Genomic DNA, 19,259 nt, shown 5'->3' on the forward strand with positions numbered 1-19,259 from the left:
GTTGCGCAATACCGATATACATTTTGCAGTAGGCCTATAACAATACAATAGTTGATGGATGCAAGACAATCAGTATTTAGCCTACATGACAACACACACACGCACACACCTAACATTTTTGGATAATCCGATATGCTATATATTTTAAAGCAACACTGACATAGGAGGCTGCATTGGCTGTTGTTTGGATGCACGAGTACCATTAGGTCTTGCAGGTAACACATCTGAGGGGCTTTGTCCTTTAGGCCGAAGCCCTAAAGGAAGTGATGCAATAGGTGACTGGGTCGACAACATTTAAGTATGCTTTACTTTGAGGTCTCATATATATCAAAGGGGGTCTCAAAGGACGCATACGCTTCAACCTGTGGCTCCAGCCCTACAGGAAATGACTCAGCAAGTGCTCCATCTCGTTGCACCTGCACCCAGCGGCTCACTTGCAAGATTTTGGCCTGAAGTTCTTCCCAGACCTACACCCTAGCCATCCAACACGCATATCTTAGAATCAGGCTTCTCTTTAATAATGACAAAAAGCTATTAGAGAAATACACATTCACTTTTTGTTATCTCATAAGCGGCGTGGTGCCGGCTCCTTTTGACCTTTTGACCCCAGACTTCAAAAACATGGCCACAGGCCAGCTGTGACTACACACCTTAAGCCACAAATGTACACCTCCATCCCACAAAAAATGGGGACTAGAAACTAACCTCTGTCTTATGTACATTTACCGTACTGTGGGAGGTCACGCCCCTTTTCCGGCCTTTTCGAGATAGCTAGGGATGCTAAAATGTTTACACACATTTCCCGGGGCCCCGAGAACGACATATCCGAGATTTGGAGTTCTAGCCCTTAGAGAAAAAAAGTTTTCCCAAATGGACTGTCATTTGGACAAAGCCCCTCAGAAGTGTTACCTGCAAGACCTAATGGTTCAGAATGTGGTGGAAAAACAGTTTTTGAGATAGGAAGGTCCTACCGCCCTGAAATTTGAATACCTTATTCTAAGGCCTAACTGGGACCCCCGCACCGAAACTTGGCCCGGTCGGACCCCGAGGGCCGGAATGGGGGGCCCTTCCTGCCCTAAACTTGGCCCAGTCGGACCTTGAGTGCCGGAAGGGGGGGCCTGGACTTTCATAATCCTCGCTTGGTGACTGTAAAGGATGTTTGGTCGGATGTTATGACGAAGAATCATAATGTGAATGTGAATATTCTATAAATGTCTTGATATCATCTTTCGTCTCAACACTTCTGCTGCAGCCGCTTAAAGTATCACTCCGAGAACCTTAAAATATGAATCAATTCATTAGAAGTATGAAAATATCTTCCCGGTTACGTAACGGGGCAAACAAGGTGTCCTTTGACATCTACGTTTCGAGGCGATTGCAACAGTGCCACACATGATCATATTTGAATATGTTTCGGGGTAGTAATTAGCTGTCGATTTTGGAGGCCTTTATCAATAATGACCAGCTATAGATTTGCTTCCCGATGGAGATTTTTGACAAATTACATGTTATTTAGCATCTACACGTTAAGCTGAGTCAAATGAGATCAAGCTCGCCCTCTTGCTACACCGAGATAATGTCCTAGACCTAGGTGTACCATGTAAAATACATGTTACCATTTTCTAGAGTGTCATGCTTGGTGTCATTGGACTCAACTCAACGTGTAGAGGCTAAATAACATGTCATTTGTCACAAATTTCTATCGGGAAGCAAATCAATAGCTGCTCATTATTGATTAAGGCCTCCAATTTCGACAGCTAATTACTACCATTAAACATGTTCGAATATGCTCATGTGTGGCACCGTTGCAATCGCCTGGAAGCGTAGATGTTGAAGGACACCTTGTTCTCCCTCTTACGTCACCGGGAAGATATTTACATGCTTTTGATTGACTAATGAATTGATTCAGCTATTCCCCCAGAAGTCTGGGGTCAAAAGGTCAAAAGGAGCCGGCACCACGCCGCTTATGAGTCAAAAGTTAATGTGTATTTCTCTCATACATTTTGTCATTATTAAAGAGAGGCCTGATTCTCAGATATGCAGGTTGGATGGCTACGGTGTAGGTCTGGGAATAACTTCAGGCCAAAATCTTGCAAGCGAGCCGCTGGGTGCAGGTGCAACGAGATGGAGCACTTGCTGAGTCATTTCCTGTAGGACCGGAGCCACAGGTTGAAGCGTATGCGTCCTTTGAGACCCCCTTTGATATATAAGAGACCTCAAAGTAAAGCTTACTTAAATGTCGTCGACCCAGTCACCTATTGCATCACTTCCTTTAGGGCTTCGGCCTCCTAATTGATCATTGTAGTATAATTGAATGCCCTCTTTCATATATATGATACCTCCACCACTGGGACGTGGCAACAATTCTCCAAATCCATATGGGGAGGGGGGGGTGATGCTTGTGGACAGTAGGGTTGTACACTAGACATAAATAAGAAGAAAACTCAGGAGAAGGAATGACCTCTCATAAATATTTATTTAATAAATAAAACAAATAACCCTGCCTCGTTAAATCAATGAGCTTGGTGTTTTGCTTTCAAAAATAGGTTATAGAAGAAGTCTAAACTGCAGAAAATAAAAACATCCAAGCTGCCTTTTAAGGATACCTTGGAATATCCGTCTATTTTTTAACCATCGGACACTAGTTTACGACAAAAACAACACAAATCACGGCAGCTCATTTGCCGCGTGGTTTTTAGAGCCATGTAAGGATTAGAGGGGCTGGTGGATAGCAACCACCATAGCAACCATGACGGTCAAGTGACTGGATTCAGCCCCGTTGAAAAAAATAGAATACCACCCTCAGGAGATTAATGATATTTAAATGATTATGACCATGAAGTCTTTATTTGCATGGGTTTACATTTCGTTCTGTGTAGCATGGAAAAATCGGAGAAACACTCCCATTCGGAATGCATTGGTTTACATTTCTTTCTTTGGAGCACAGTTATTTTTATTTATTTTCAGTTTTTGAGGAGGTGCTTCAAAGATGCTAATTTTTCTGCAATAATCCAAAATCAAATGGAAAAACCCGTTGGCTTTTTGTCAAGGGAACCCAGGGCGACGCTCACTTCCGGGTTGGCCAACACACGTCATCCCTCCACCACTATACTGTAATAACGCATGTTGAAGTTGAATGATAATGAATTAATTTATTCTTTATTCTGCCTTAGTATTTATATATTTGGCAGCGAAATGCAGTGTGTGTGTGTGTGTGTGTGTGTGTGTGTGGGTGTGTGTGTGTGTGTGTGTGTGTGTGTGTGTGTGTGTGTGTGTGTGTGTGTGTGTGTGTGTGTGTGTGTGTGTGTGTGTGTGTGCGTGTGTGTGTGTATAACACGCTATTTTATGTTGAAATGCGACGTAATCCAGTGTTCACGAAAACGTACGTGTTTCTAACAAGATGATATCATTAAAAGTTACATAAAGTAACGGTTTAATAACACAAAAGCAGGAAACACGTGAGCTGCATTTCCCATTCAGATAATAAAGATTAATAAAGATCATACACATTCACTGACTGAGGATTATTCAAGGGAAAAGTACATTTCTCGCTAGAAATGTCATTAGAAACACGTTAAATGGTGAATCTGTCCTAAAATATTGCATCTCCCATTCAGTTAATGCTGGGTTTTTCGTATCATATGCACGCGAAATGGACGTATCCGCCCTCCGCAGTAGTTAATGCTGGGTTTTGCGTATCGTATGCACACGAATTGGTCATTTGGCGTATGTAGGCTACTGCACGCATCTTGAAAGTGTCAAACCGTGCGATCTGTGCGCATATTGGTGAGACTGGAAAAGCTGTCATATTCTTAGTTATCACAGACAATTTTTAACAATAAATGTTCTGTACGGAGCTCCTTAAGGGACAATAGGGAGAAAGCTCCCGGACAGAACCTTAGATGGAAGTCGTGCTTAGTGACAAATCACGACAAATACTTCCAATTGATATGCATGAGTTTGAACATTTTGCTTTTTGACACGAACATTTAGAAAATACGTGTACCTGATCACGTTTCAATAGATTAAATAACGTGACAGTGTCACCTATTTTCGTGAGCCCGGGATGCCTGTACGCCGGCCATTATCGCCCGATGAAATATTCTTCGTCATATCTATCAAACCAAACATCCTTCACATTCGCCGAACGACGATTATGAAAGTAAAATGCACATTTCTCGCTAAAAATGTTTACATAAACACTTTTAATGGTGTAACTATTCTAAAATATCATATTTTCCACCCAGGATAAAAAGTATGTCCGCCATTTTCACAGAAGAATATCCTAAAAAACTATCCAATAGGAAAGATGCTCACATCGTCTATTAGAGACGTAGTGAGGCACCCCCCATTCCGTATGCAGAAGACGCCGAAGGGTACCTTTACCGTCACCGACCGAATAAAAAGGGTACCTTTCCCGTCAGTCACCGACGCTAAAGGGCCTTTGCCAACAGTCGGTATTTGACGTTCTCGGAGTGAGACTGTGTTGCTAAAACAGTGGAACATTCGTCTTTAATGCAAACTAAAAAGACATGAAACATTTAATTTTCCAAAAATAAAATTAAACAGAGATGGGGATCCCTCCCATCCCTCCCATCCCCCACCCAACAATCGCACCCTGGGTATGTGTACCAATAGAGCAGTGAACTAACCTAATATGGTTACGCAGTGGAGGCTTCTCCATTGAGGAGAGGGAGGAAGATCCTCCCTAACATTGTTGAGAATAAAAAATTTAGATTGCCCCGACTATTGTAATGAATTAATGCCCTTAAATATGACTACTTTATTGCCTTTGAATATATAATGTTCGTTTCCCTGGGTAAAGGGACATTAGCACCCCCTATCGCCTATTGACAATTACTTGAGGGAGGAACGTCCTCCCTCCGCCGCCGTTCACTCCCATTCATTTTCCCGAAAGTACTGGCGGCCGGTGGATAACATGGGTTTCAATGGGAGAGAGGAGGAAAATCCTCATCTGAGTGGGTGGGACCTCGAGGGGTCTGATTCGCGCAAAAATCTATCCGTCTGCGCTATGAACCAATAAGCAGGATCCCTGGATGTTGAGCAGTGTTGCCAGATTGGTCCGATTTCCCACCCAATTGGGCTACTTTTAACCATGTTAGGCTGGAAAAATTATCATTGGGCGGGAGATCTGCCCAATCTGGCAACGCTGTCGATAACAAACCCGGTCTGCATTGCCGCGGTGCTCAGTCTGAGAGACGCAGAGCAAGTGAAATCTGTGATAGCGAGATCCTAAATGCACAATGGAAACATTGGAAACGGAGGACATTGTTAACGTCTTATTACAAAAACCATTCCATTCATTCAGAAAGAGGTAGACCACTTCCCAAAATCAAGGTCATCAGAAGTAATGGCAACGTCAGTGTTGTGAGTGCTACATGGTTTGCTAGGTAGGCCTACGCATGACTTACTGGTAGCATTACAAGCAATTGTAACTGAAAATAAACATAGCTAAATAACTTCAGTCAGTGAGGGCAAAAATAGGCCCAATAATAGGCCCAGATTTTTTTATTTACTTTTACAAATCAATAGTAGGCCTGATTTGACTAATATGCTTTGCATCCTTTCCTTCTCAAATTACAGTGATGCCACTGGTGGCTTTGTATACATTTTGTTCACATAACTCCCTCCCTGCTATTTTGTAGTTCACCAAAACACCCTGAAACAACTTGAGTCTCACATTCTTATGCCACCATACACCAACAGTGCAAGCAGGCCAATGGCAACCAAGCGCGCAGTCCTTCCTCCCTCACTTTAAAAACCACCAGCCGCCACTGGGTTACAGTGTTTATGCCCTCATGATTGTATTGCCTGGTTAACCCCCTGCATAGCCGGTCAGGCTACATAAATATCTATGTTAATATTGTATATAGCTCCTAATTACGGGGAAAGTGTTACGCGTGTGATAAGTGTTATGTTTAATGTGTGTGAATGTGGTGTATATAATTGCTCCTGTTAGTTAGTACTGTTTATTCATAGATCTGTATTTCCCCTTAGAACCACATTCTTCTACCTAGGTTTCTAAACCGAAGGTCCTCCGCTGTGATCGGACCACAGCCACTACCCCTTAGTTTTCACCAGCTCTGTTACACGTATCTGCAGGGGCCCTAGACCTCTATCTCAGTCCAGGCGTCAAAACAATGTTCTTTGTGGTTTATGTGTGCAAGTGTATGTGCATGTGTACACCTACACCTTAGCTATATAAGTTTAATAAGATAGGCAAAACTCAGCGTGGGAAAGTGTGCGTAGATTACCGCTTTTGAACCAGTCACAAGCGGTAATTGTGTATGTCTCTGTCGCCACACATTATAAAATGAATGTCATAATGTGTTATTATCTTAGCTTATTACATGAACCTTGATATGATTTTACATACTTCCTCACATAATGTTAAACAATAATTGAAGAAACAACATTTAAAGGAAAGCCGAGCTAAACAGGATTTAAAGTAGGCCCCGGGAAGTCGCACAGCACATTTTCAGGAGTTGGTGTTAAGTAACATAAAAATAAAGTCATGCATCACAACCCTAATTCGATGGGACGCATAATTTATGTTGTACCTGTGTTTTTCATACTGTGAAAGGGTAGATTACTGACCAATCACAGGAGGCAGCAGGCAGGTGCATTCTGGGTATCGATACCCTAGTCCTCCTAGTACTCCGACGCTTGAGTCGAATCGGCAGGAGAAGTTAGTAGGAGCTCCACCTCTCTTCAAGTGGGTGAAGACCGCCAGCCTGATCTGGGAACGATGGAGGAGAAGGCTTTGGTGTGAAGATCCAACTCAAAGTTAACTGAAGAGCAGACTCAAGCAAAGATCTACAACGCGTGAATTTTTGGCTACAGGTCTGGAGAATAAGTCTGAAGTATTTTTTACAAACATAAATATACCTGGCATCAAGCAATCCCTAATGCAACAAATCGGCCGCCAAATCAGTGTTTTCTAACAGGAAGTGTTTTGGCAATTCTTCTATGTATGTCTTCAGATATTTACAAATCATGCCACTGTTTGGTCACATGCAGCAAACACAATTGGTGACTAAGTCAGAAGGTTTGGATTGGTCAGATCATCAAAAGTCGATGTATGCACTCAGAGTATTGTAAGACTCTTCAGATAAAAGCCTATATTTGCCAAACCTTTGATGTCTGATCTTTAGACCACGCCTACCTTTCCTTCTGCGTCTTCCTGGAAGCTGTGGGAGAGTATCCGCCGCTGGCTGAGGTCATCTGGGACGGACAGCCACAGAGAAGATGGACACTTGTCCTCAAAGCTGCATCTGTGGTGGAAAAAGAGACAGATAGAGCACTCCATATCCCATGATGCATCATTAACTGTGGTTTTAACTGGGTTCACCAGCAAGGTCAAATCAGCCATGGTGCGTTTCTAAGGTGGCAAAAATGGGACTGGTCGTCACCATGGAGGTGAAGTATCCCGTCCAGTTTTGTAAAAGGAAATGGTGGCAGTGTGTTACGGTTTGTGTCAATGAAATGCTCTGTAGTGTGTAGAAGAGAGTGTGTAATGGTTTGTAGTGTGTTAATATGTAGATGAAAGCAGCTGACCGTCTCAGAGCTCCACACCAGCCGCAGTACGGGTCGCGGGCGTTCCAGCAGGACTGCAGACTGCTGTGTTGAACACACTGAGACACTGGAACACGCATCAACTGGGGGAACACACACAAGTATAAATAAGCACATACACACACACACACACACACAAGTACAAACACGTACACACACATACACGTACACACATGTACATTTACATGCACACGCACAAACACAAACACACACACAAACACACACACACACTACTTATCCCTAGTAGGGCCCGACCGATATTGATTTTTGAGTGCCGATGCCGATTATTTTCAGAGAAAAATTATGATTACAATTTAATCGGCCAATTAAAAACAAAACAAAAAAAAGCCTATAAAACGTAGTTTTTGATACCTTAAATATACTTTAAACACTTTTGACGAATATGTGAATTGAATGCAGAACCTTTGAGTGTTTTAGAATACATTTACAGTCAAAAATTAGTGTAATGTAAAATGTAAAATAAATAGCTAACTCCCAATGTTCTGCGCTCGTGAGCAGTGACTAACGCGTGCGCGCTGAGCAGTATGGTCTCACCGTTAGAGTCTACAGTATAACAAATTAACATGGCCTGCATTATTTTCAAAAAGGCTATAATCGGCCGATTAAATCGGCAGGCCGATGTATCGGTCAGGCCCTAATCCCTAGTGAATCAAATTCCCCTTGAAGTTGCTTCGGACGGAATAGTCTTCTAAAAGTGAAGTAAGTGATACATTTCTACTGGGGATGGGCATGACCACATGGGGGCAATATTTAAATTTGCGGCTCCTCCCCCGCAATAAACATCCCGCTTTGAACGGTGTTACGCCTAGCAGCTATAAAAAGCTATAAAAACTATAAAAACTACAAAATGACTATTAATGCAGGCTATGTGGAAAATGCGCCGACTTTGGCTCAGCCTGGCTCCGCCCTCTTCCGCTACGTAGCTAAGGTGGCTGCCGACGAAAAGTGAACATCGCCAGACACTTCGCGATTTGACAGTTTTCAGTACACTTATTTTCGCCTGATCTGAATCGGAACGCCCTATGTACTCAAACTTAGACTAGTAAGTACGGATAGTATGGATATTGGAACACGGCGATGTAATCATGAAGCGGACGAGGCCACGGCGAAGTCTGGTGTGGGACCATTATGATTTAAGAAATGACTTCTTGGGGAGCAAAATAGGCCTACCACTCAAGGCGAGGTTAGCATCGAAGCAGAAATAAAGAACTTTCTGAGCCCCTGGATTGTGGAAAGTTGTATTTTGGGAAGAAACTAGGGTTGTGTTTATTTTTTGTTATGTTTATGAGCACCGGCTTCGAGCGGCATGCTCCGTTGCTTAGAGCAGAGTAGCGCATAACTATAGAACGGATCTGGTTTAACTGAGTTGTTAATCTAATAATAAAGATCCCCATGAGGAAAACACGCTGCATTTGTATTTTCATTTCATTTTGAATATAATATTTTTTTAAATTTTAATGTAAAATATTAACGATCAATCGACTAATTGATCGTTAATTCTCCTGACGATCGACTAAAACCACTTTATCGAATGCATTTCCCTAATTTCTACATTAAAAAAAGAAAAGTTACAGATAGTCTCCAATATCCACGAGCCTACCTTGTCCCTAACCGCCACAAAGACGTGCTTGCGGCCCACGGGGTCCAGGTGCATCTTGGGAAAGACGCGGCGGTCGTCGGGGGCCTTCCAGATGACGCTGAGACACTGGGCCTGGAGCGTGGCGTCCACCGTCAGCTGAGTCAGACAGACAACCACACCGGGGTGAGCTGATGGTTACACTGAGGGCACAGAGGACCTTACACCTAGAGCACAGTTAGAGTAAGAGTACACTGAGAGGACCTTACACCTAGAGCACAGTTAGAGTAAGAGTACACTTAGAGGACCTTACACCTAGAGCACAGTTAGAGTAAGAGTACACTTAGAGGACCTTACACTTAAAGTACACTTGGAGTACCTTATACCTAGGGTACACTCAGGGTACCTTACACTTAGATTACCTTACACTTAGAGAACCTTACATTTATAGTACCTTACTTAGAGCACCTCACATTTAGAGTAGACTCATAGTAGCCTACAGTTAGAGCACATTACACTTAAAGTACACTTGGTGTACCTTACACGTATGAGTACCTTACACTTAGAACTGAAGCCAATACAACCAGGACAACATATAATACAGCAAAGAATGGTCAAGGTCCTCTGCCTTCAAAGACCAGAGAGAATTAACTTCTAAGTTAACTCTCTCTGATTATTCTACGTTAACCAAAAAAAATAAAAATCCCCCATAATATCTATGCAATATTCATTTTTGGTTGTGTATGCAACAAACAAACATTTATTTTCAAAATTGACGACGAAACAAGTGGCCAGAAATGATGCCTGCAGCTTAATGAATTATGGAAGATGTACCACTCACAAGACCATGGCTAACTCAATCTCTCATGACCTTTGACCCTGAGCCATCATGTAAATGCAATCACAGGCGCTTTTGCTGCACTCATTTCCTTTTGTGCTGTGATCACATGACACGTATGTCGTTTTTGATGAGACAAACATGCCTACTCGGCTTGTCAGTGTTCTACTTAAAGTGTTGGGGCCACCTCCAACTGTTCCAACAGAGGAAGTGATGTAGCATGACGTAGCATGCAGGGCCTACAGACCTTCAGCAGTTGACCGTCTCCGGTGCCGATGAAGACGATCAGCCAGTTGTTGAGCTTGACCGTGAGCACAGACGTCATGAAACGATGCTTCAGCAGCACGCGCAATGGCCTCAGCGCGATGGGCACGTCACCCTATAGACATGCATGCCCACACGCACACACGTGTCCAAACACACACACCGAACGCATAGACCGAAACACACACACGCGCCAATACACACACACATACGCACAAACGCCAACACACACACACACACTCACACAAACGCCAACACACACACACACACACACACACACACACACACACACACACACAGACAATTATTATACCTTTAATTGCAATTCCATGTGATCAACTTTGTTTTAGACCTTCATGTAAATTAATTTAGCTTTGTAGTCTATGGCAAGTTCACCTTCGAATGTTTTCCTTTGAAGCCGAAGTCTGGGTCCGTGTAGGTCACTGCATCAGTTGGCGGACTGACGTCATATACGGCGAGCTCCGTGATAGTGACGTCATGGTCGGTAAATATCCCTGCCCAGAGGACCGGTTGGTCCCCGGGAATCACCGAGGAAGAAACGAGTCTCTGGCGCGCTTTGCCACCTTCACAACAGACGAGTGTCGCACCTCGCAGGGACCTTAACGTTTCGGTTTTGCTCGTTTTGTTCGCAAACCAAAGTAGACGAACTTTAGGGGCGTCGTAATTTAAGTTTGAAAAAATTAAAATAGTTTATTTGATTTGAAAGCCATCCACAAATTGGACACCTCGACCATGCGCAACGATTTCGGGGCTATCCGTACCGTCTATGGCCGAGAGCAGTCCTCCAAACTGACTATCATGTGTGTTATGAAGACGAATTCGCGATTCTTTTGGAAAGTCAAAGTCCCCAAAGCCTGCAGCAGCTAAAATGTAAGACTTTCCATTCACGTCAACCACAAAACCCACGGAGATGCCTTTTGGCACAGCAGGACTCAATTCAAAATCCTCCCCGCTTATTATCTGAGTTATGTCCGTCAAGTTCAGCGTCTCACAATAGCCGGAGTTCAGCGCACCGCAGGTGAACAACAGGTTGCGCTCCACAAGTGGCGCCAAGGTATTGACGCTAAAAGTGGACGTGCCCCCTTCCGAAGCCCTGTTAAACCGAATCGAGGGCCCTATGTATTCTCCTCTCTGTGTCAGACTGTGAAGCAGCCCCAGGCTGTGGTTGAGCTGGTACAGGTAGTCGCCGGTGACGACGTACACCCAGCGTGCGGCGACGGTGAAGTCACGGATATCTCCACCACGGGAGGGGAACACGTCAACCTCCTGCAGACCGCGGGCCCCCCGGAGCCCACCGAGGGCAACGAAGAGCAGCATCCACGCGAACTCCATGGTGCGGAACAGCAGAGTCCTGAGAGAGCGACCTACTGCCTGCTCCTCACGCGAGGAGACGCTAGAACACTCCCTGCCACCGTGCGTAAAGACGCACGAAAACGCGTAAGAGGAAAGTTCCGGTTTAACCAAAAAGGGCAGAGGGGTTTGTTGACTGCTTTTGAGCGTTTTCAAAGTGAATGGTGCTCACCGGAGAGGGAAGCACAATTAAATATTTATAGTGTTGTTCCAAAGTTGATCCAAAATGTGATTTATTTTAGAATTTTTTATTGTGATTACAATTTATTGTGATTACAATTTTGGTCATGTGTTCTGAAAGGCTTCTCCAGAAAAAAGCAATAGGCTAGATAGTTTAGGTCTCTAATCAAAATGTGGGATTTCTGCAAAAAAAACAAGGGGGGAGGAACAATAACAATAAACAATAAAATAAAAATGTCAGGTATATTAATATAAGTACAAAACGTCAAATACAATATATAAATATATATTATACATATCAGATATTATACTACTCTATCTATTTTCGCGAATGGTCTGACTTTTGACTCAATACTGCCGCCCCGATTTCCGGTGGTATTGCTCCGGTTCTCCCGGAGCACTCTGGATTCGTAAGCTCAGAGGCGACGGACCCATTTACGGCGAAACACCTCCGGGACCGGACGAAACGGTCCGAATCCGTATTTACCGTAGGGTGTGAATGGGCCTTAACGCCTCATGCCCACTGCACCATCAGTCAAAGGACTGGGAAGGCGTGGCTGACGGATGGGGGAGGTTTCCAGGGTCGTCAGAGCCCGAGTAGTGTCACAGTGCTTAAATTTGCGTACGTGATCTGATTGGATGACGGATCCGTCGCTGCCAAAAAAGTTGAACATTTTTCAACTTTTTGACGGAGCCTTCAGCGCACGGATCCACAATGCATTGCGCGTCCGTCCCCATTCAAAGTCAATGGGGATCAGTCGACGGACGGAGGTAGTGGGCATGAGGCGTAAAGGGCCAGGCGTTTTCAAAAGCGGCTTCTGCTGCTTCTGCTGCCGCCGAAAGTTTCAACACGGGGAAAGCTGAGCGGTAGGGCAAAATCTGCGCGTGTTCATGTGGGCGGCAACCGCTTCCTGGTTTTCAGCCGCTTTTGTAACCGCCTCCCCTCTACCGCCCATCCCTCATTGAAATGAATGGAGGCGGCGAGTTGCCACGCGGCGGTGTGAAAGAAGCTTTATTTTGGTCTGGGCTTACATAATAAATGTATAGACGGGTCAAAATATGGTTTGACCCTAGAAAAAAATTGTAACAAAAGGTTTCTCAACTGTTTTTTGTAGTATTGGATGTCCTGAATTACATACTAAAAGTCTACCAAAATCTGACCACTCGAAAAATGTTTTTTTCAAGATGGCCGCCGCGAGTTCTTTAAAAGATCATCACTCCTCCAATATTCATCCTAGACAAGTAATTTTGGTGTCTTACCCTATGTTTTGGTTATCTAGGAATCCAATTAGCTTACATAAATATACATACATACATAATAGTGAAGTGATTACCAGTACAACAATGTATTAAAAATGGTTAATTATGTTAGAAATGAAAAACGTTTTTCAATATAAATGGACATTTTTCCTCTTTCAACATGCCATAATTTTCCCAGCATTGTTGATTTAACTTATCGAGTACTTCAAATTATTTTGAAGCAATATATGCTGTGCATGAATGTGTTATTACTGTGTGGTACAGTGAAATTAGTCAAAACAGGGCCGCCATGTGAAGGCTCAGTACCGCTAACCACCATTTTTTTCTTTTGTTTGTTTTTTTGTTCTTTGTTTTTTGTTTTTCATTCCTGCTTTTGCATCTTGTATTTTTTTTTGACTTGCCATGGTCCACAAGCAGGCATGCATGGCAGTCCGTATCGTCTGCAACTACACCGTTGTGTTCGGCAAGCAGTTGTGCAATTACAATGGACCATATGCAGGAGGCTTTCTGGGGCAGCAGTTTTGTTGGTCATAATTGGGACAAAGTGATTGTCCTCCAATTTCCATCCCCAATGCAATGGATTCTTGTCACTCTCCATTTCGGTCCATACCATGATCTGGTAATAAACTCTTTGGCAGGGATATTTAGTCAAATGCTCTGTAGGAGGGAGATGTCCTGGGCTAACAAATGATGTGGCAGACACAATTCTCTTGCTAAGAAGTTGGTAGCGCAAAGATGCAAGTGAATCTGTATTCTTGCCACCAAACATAACTGCCATCACCTTTCTCCCAAGGTCCTCTATGACATTCTTTGCTTGATTAGGGAGCAGAAACCCATTCGCACAGGTCTGGATGGTTGATTCACCCTTCACAAGTTTCTGGAACGCTGACTTCTTGCCCACACCGAAAATGCGTGAAGTTGTGTCACATCCTGCGAAAGCATGATTAAACCGTAACCAGGGGTGGGACTGGGACAAAAATTCAGCCCTGGCATTTTCTGTCCAGACCAGCCCACTACATTATCAGCATTAGGGGTGGGATGAGACGAACGGGATGAACCCTGTACTTTATTAAAACAATTTAATCAAGTACATAGGCCTACATCCGAATAATAGTACAGCACTGCAAATAGCAGTTGTTGCTTTTTTTTGTTTTTGTTTTTCAAGTTTGTGTCTCTTGTGCTGCTGACAAGAAAGGTATGAAACCTGAACAGGAAGTTACCAGACATCCGGTGGTCGCTGCATCTCAAACCCCCATATCTACCAGACCTGCAAACTCCTCAGAGGAAAAAAGGTGACAGTGTCACGGGGGGATTTTTTTTTGATTGTAATATACAAATGACACTAGTCTGAGCGTGACTTAACATACTTTATCAAAAATCAATGTCAAAACATCCTTGAGGCTTATAAAAAATATTTTATTTACAACTGTTTACAACTTACAACACAATCATTTTTTTTTGTCTCTTAGATAGGCATGTATAACATAATTGCACATTACAGGTAGGCTACATTATCATTATACGTTGCACGTGTGATTATATTCATTATTTGTCTTCTTACTTAAAAACAAAAGTAGGCCTACTTCACTAGCTGGATTCGATCGCACGCTCCGATACAAAACAATACTGGGGCACTAGACCATCTGTCTTACCTAGGCCACCGATACCAGTAGATTATAGTTATTTATAAACCCATTCATATTTTTCGACCGCATAGTCCCATGGGATCTACCGGAAAGGGCGTGACTTCGCCACTCAATCGGATTGTACTCCTATCTCTAAATTATAGTCTTATTTCAGTAACAATGACATAATGGCGATCATAAATAAATATGTTGAAGATCAAATACCACGTTTAAAAATCCCGCTAACTAGCTGAAAGTAGTTTGTATGATGTTAGCAGTTGTTAACGTTACAGCTATTTAAATACCGTATTCTAACCTACAGTACAGACAAAGCACAACTTTAGTTTGTCATAACTCATATGTATATAATTAAAACCGCTACACAGCTTTTTCCAATGTTATTAAGAATCCTACCGTTATTTGTCTCCATAATCCTTACAAAAGACGTTGACAAAGGCGGTAATTGTATTTATTTAAAGTTTTTTTATCCCGCTCTCCACTTTCGGCGGGAGTCTTTTCCAATATCGTTCAGCTACTGTAGGTAAATCGATTAGTATTGAATGTTTTTTTTATTTTTTATCTTGACAGCCTACGTGAGGCGATTCATCCGGTAGGGGGCGGTATAACTCTAGATATGAGAGATGCTTGAGTCCCGTCAGAATATGACAGACAGTACAATAGTAGTACCCGTCTCCCAGTACCGGCAGGACGTGTTGTTGTGTCGCCGGCTGGAGGGCCTGAAAGGTCCCAGCACCACCACAAGATGGAGGAGCTGGGACCGCCCGCATAGAGGGACCAAGCCATCTCCGGATAGAAATGGGTTGCGTGAGTCATATCTAATCTTGCACGATTAGTTTGTTAGGTCTAATCACAGTTAAAACCAATGCGTCGGTTATGGTGGTTTCTGTTACTTAGAATCTAATTTCTGACTACATATTTTTTTACAAACAGTCTTCTTTGTAAATTTCTGTACTATTTCAACTGCCTACAATGTTTCCATGTAACTACCTGCTTAAGCGAGAAATAGTGGTCTGGAGTTGAGTTGAACAGTAATGAGAAATAAACAAGCAACAATCTAAGCTACCACTAACAGACAAACGTACATTTCAAAGTCAATAGTTTGGACATTTGCTTGAAAATTAGTGTTCATATTGCAGTACAATTGCAATTCATTATTATTTATTATTTTATTTATTTCCTTATTATGTATGCATTTTTGGCCAAATAAGTGTTTTTTTGGTTCGTATAAGTGTCATTTTTATTAGTACCTACACTGCTTCACATTTGAAAACTTGTCATATGATCTGTGACTAGGCTGGTTTTGCTTCATATTGCATCAACACCTTTTCTTTCAAAGTAATACTAATAAATATAATAATAATATATAATAATAAGGTATTGTAAAGTGACGGTGCTCAGATCTCCGTTAAGAACTAAAACCTCTGTTATAAATCACTAAATGATTCGCTAAACGATGCACTCTTGAAGACAAGCGAGTGACCAAGTATTCAAAACACATTTTGCATATATTCCAGAGCCTCATATTTACCATCTCTTAATAACGAAGATGCAACATATTCTATCCCTCTAATGGAGGGCTGTTCCGTTCAGTGTGCTATGGAGATGGACCTAGAAGTGCTGCGCTAATGAATGCATTGATTACAGGCCGGAGAGCTTTTCAAAATACAAGCTTTTCAAAATAGAAGCTTTTCTATCCGTTTAAAGGCAAAATACTTTTATAACCAACTCATGTAGAAAAAATTACATAACATCATCTCATATTATTGTCTTGTACAACATACCTATACATATGTTCGCATTTAGCACAATGCTAATAAGCACATAAAAAAATGGTAAAATAAAGAAAAGTACAGTTTACGGCATTTTAGCTCATTTTAGCTTATGGCACAAAATACGTTGCCATAAGTTATAAGTTAGCATACATCGTCACTGGGACAACTAATAGCAGAAGGATGAAACAAACCGGTTCTACCTGGAATTTGACCATGGCCTCCAAGAGGAGAGCGTCCAAACTAAAGCAGTGCTTACTGGTCCCATTTGCTAGAGATTTGAACAATAAATAACATTGTTTCTCCTCTTCTCATCCCTTCTGAGATCTCATTTCACTGTTGACACAGGAAGTCTTTTAAGAGCGTCACTGCGATAACGAAGAAATGCAAATAAAGCCACTTTTGCATAATTTCTATCAGTCCCAAGAGCAGCTTTTCTGGCCATCAAACTGATTCTTGACCTGCTTCAGTTGCTCTTTAAGCTCAGCAGGGGCGCCGCTGTGCTCCAGCTTCTGCTCGATCTGTTGGGAGAAGAAGGTGAGCGCAGGAAGAGGGTTAAGACTGGCAACCATGGCAACCTGAGCAACCGCAAGAAGCCAAGCCTCTGCTACAGGATGTGTGAGCCACAGACGAGAATAACGAAACGAGTAGCATCGGGATCAGTTTGGCGTGTGGCCTCGCCTGCATCCACACACCATGATTTGAATAAACTGTCTTACCTCCGTGAAATACTGATGAATGAACTTGTAGAGCTCTCGGAGAGCCGCCGGCTCGTTGAACTCGTTGTCGTGTTTCTGTTTGAACAGGAACGTTATTAGTGTTGGCACGGGGGTAACACCAAATATGGGCGTTTGTAAAAAAAAAAAAAAAAACTGTAAAAACAAACCCTTGACTCTTCTAGCAGGAAATCCTTGAATTCAGCTGTGGTGATCGGCTGCTGTTCCCGGACACAATTGTAATACGCTTTCACTTCCTGTTTGAACTGAGGGATGTCTTTGGCATACAGAAGCTTATTGGTGGGCGCGTGCTGAAACAAAAGAAGTTTAAATAAATAGTTGTAACTTTATTTCAACAGATTCGGTCATGGGATAGGTTTCGGCATCACCCTATAGTTACACATCCAAACTGTTTAAACACACTCACTTATAAAAACAGACATCTTGGTTGGTCTCGGTCAGGGCACTTGTGCAAGTTAAATATGACAATTTTAAAGAATATAATAACAAAATACTATGCAAAAGAGGCGATGCCCCCCTTGCACACAACGTGACCAATAACAGTTGCAAGACAAGATGTGTGCATCTAACGTGACACTGCAAAGGTATGTACAAAGTATGAATACTGCCCATTCAAATCCTTACAAAACAGACCAAACAAATACCAATTTGGCCTGACTTAAAATGGACTACTTGCTAAGTAGACCGTTGCACATTACACAGCTGTGGCAACATGACCACAAGCTGTGGTCTCTAGAGCACCACCTTGCCCAGCTTGGTGTCCGTCAGGGAGAAGGAGTCCATGAAGGCCTGAGCGATGACGGACAGACAGCCGTCCAGGTGGTCCGACTTGTCCATGTCGAACACAAACTGGGGGTTCTTCAGGATGTTCACCCAGAAGCGCAGCGGCAGGCTGGGAGGGGAGGGGGCGGGTCACGAGGCAGACATGAGGTTCAAAAAGGTCGTCTCTCCCGGGTCAAGCATCGCTTTTAAAATAATGTACTCGTTCTAGGCTGTGTTCCAATAGTCGTGCTTTAGTGCTTTTCGAACCAGTGGCCACTCATGCGCTTTACAATATTGCCTGACATTCATGCACACGTTCACACACGGACGGCGGTGTCAGCCACGCACGGGGAAAGTCAGCTTGTCTGGAGCAGTCAGGGTGAAGTGTCTTGCTCAGGGACACCTCAACAGCTCGGAGCCAGGGATCGAACTAGCATCCTGCCGGTTACCAGCCAACCCGCTCTGCCTCATGAGCCACGGAGGTTAAACTTTCCTCCTGCTCAACTACAACTACCACTGCTCGCCTCCTTGGGAATATAAGCAAAGGAGGAATAGGATGGCAGACATAGTCCAAAGTTTAGGAATGCGCCCCTAGGCTCGTTACTTCCGTCTACACTACTGCCAGCGAACGATGAAGAGGAGGGGGGGGGGGGGGGGGAAGAGAGAGAGAGGGAGAGAGAGAGAGAGAGAGAGAGAGAGAGAGAGAGAGAGAGAGAGAGAGAGAGAGAGAGAGAGAGAGAGAGAGAGAGAGAGAGAGAGAGAGAGAGAGAGAGAGAGAGAGAGAGAGAGAGAGAGAGAGAGAGAGAGAGAGAGAGAGAGAGAGAGAGAGAGAGAGAGAGAGAGAGAGAGAGAGAGAGAGAGAGAGAGAGAGAGAGAGAGAGAGAGAGAACGGGGTATTTCTGGCTACTCTGCATTGACAATGCATCACATTGTCCCCATCCCCGCGGTTATGCTACACTACGAGCCATTAGCAGCCTGCACTCAGGGCTGATGGGAGGTGGACGGGGCTGAGAGAGAGAGACACACACCTGTTGGTCTTCCAGATGTGCAGGACCTCCGGGTCGGCGATCTTCATTCTGGCCGCCTGGCCATCCAGGAAGTCGAAAAAGTGTTTGATGGCGGGGGGGGCTTTGCCGGGGCCCACGCCCCAGATCCCCCGAAACAGGTTGACCACGTAGGAGTGGACCGCCACCTAGGGGATGGGAGAGAGACGACGTTCAACAAACGCTGGGAGCAACA

At 43.5% G+C, this 19,259-nt stretch overlaps 3 protein-coding genes across 9 annotated transcripts in view; all 3 read right to left on the minus strand.

The window, feature by feature from the left end:
* The window catches only part of LOC115542667 (plexin-C1-like), a 37,675-nt gene extending 27,257 nt beyond the window's left edge, over positions 1–10,418 (minus strand). Inside the window, exons 1-3 of the mRNA XM_030355015.1 lie at positions 10,279–10,418; positions 9,218–9,352; positions 7,579–7,679 (exon numbers count right to left, since the gene is read on the minus strand). Coding sequence (XP_030210875.1) covers positions 7,579–7,679; positions 9,218–9,352; positions 10,279–10,356 — 314 coding nt within the window. The 5' untranslated portion in view covers positions 10,357–10,418. The remainder of the gene's footprint in view (positions 1–7,578; positions 7,680–9,217; positions 9,353–10,278) is intronic.
* The window catches only part of LOC115542665 (plexin-C1), a 156,695-nt gene that overhangs the window by 77,385 nt on the left and 60,051 nt on the right, over positions 1–19,259 (minus strand). The window lies entirely within an intron of this gene.
* Positions 16,269–19,259, minus strand: part of LOC115542662 (plexin-C1) — a 32,458-nt gene continuing 29,467 nt past the window's right edge. For all 6 annotated transcript variants that reach the window (XM_030354991.1, XM_030354995.1, XM_030354994.1 and 3 more), the window contains 5 exons: positions 19,049–19,212; positions 18,003–18,150; positions 17,408–17,548; positions 17,241–17,315; positions 16,269–17,042 (listed from right to left, as the gene is read on the minus strand). In XM_030354991.1, the coding sequence (XP_030210851.1) occupies positions 16,938–17,042; positions 17,241–17,315; positions 17,408–17,548; positions 18,003–18,150; positions 19,049–19,212 (633 nt within the window). In that variant the 3' untranslated portion in view covers positions 16,269–16,937. The remainder of the gene's footprint in view (positions 17,043–17,240; positions 17,316–17,407; positions 17,549–18,002; positions 18,151–19,048; positions 19,213–19,259) is intronic.

Source organism: Gadus morhua, chromosome 4 (assembly GCF_902167405.1).
Source record: "Gadus morhua chromosome 4, gadMor3.0, whole genome shotgun sequence".
Taxonomy (NCBI): domain Eukaryota; kingdom Metazoa; phylum Chordata; class Actinopteri; order Gadiformes; family Gadidae; genus Gadus; species Gadus morhua.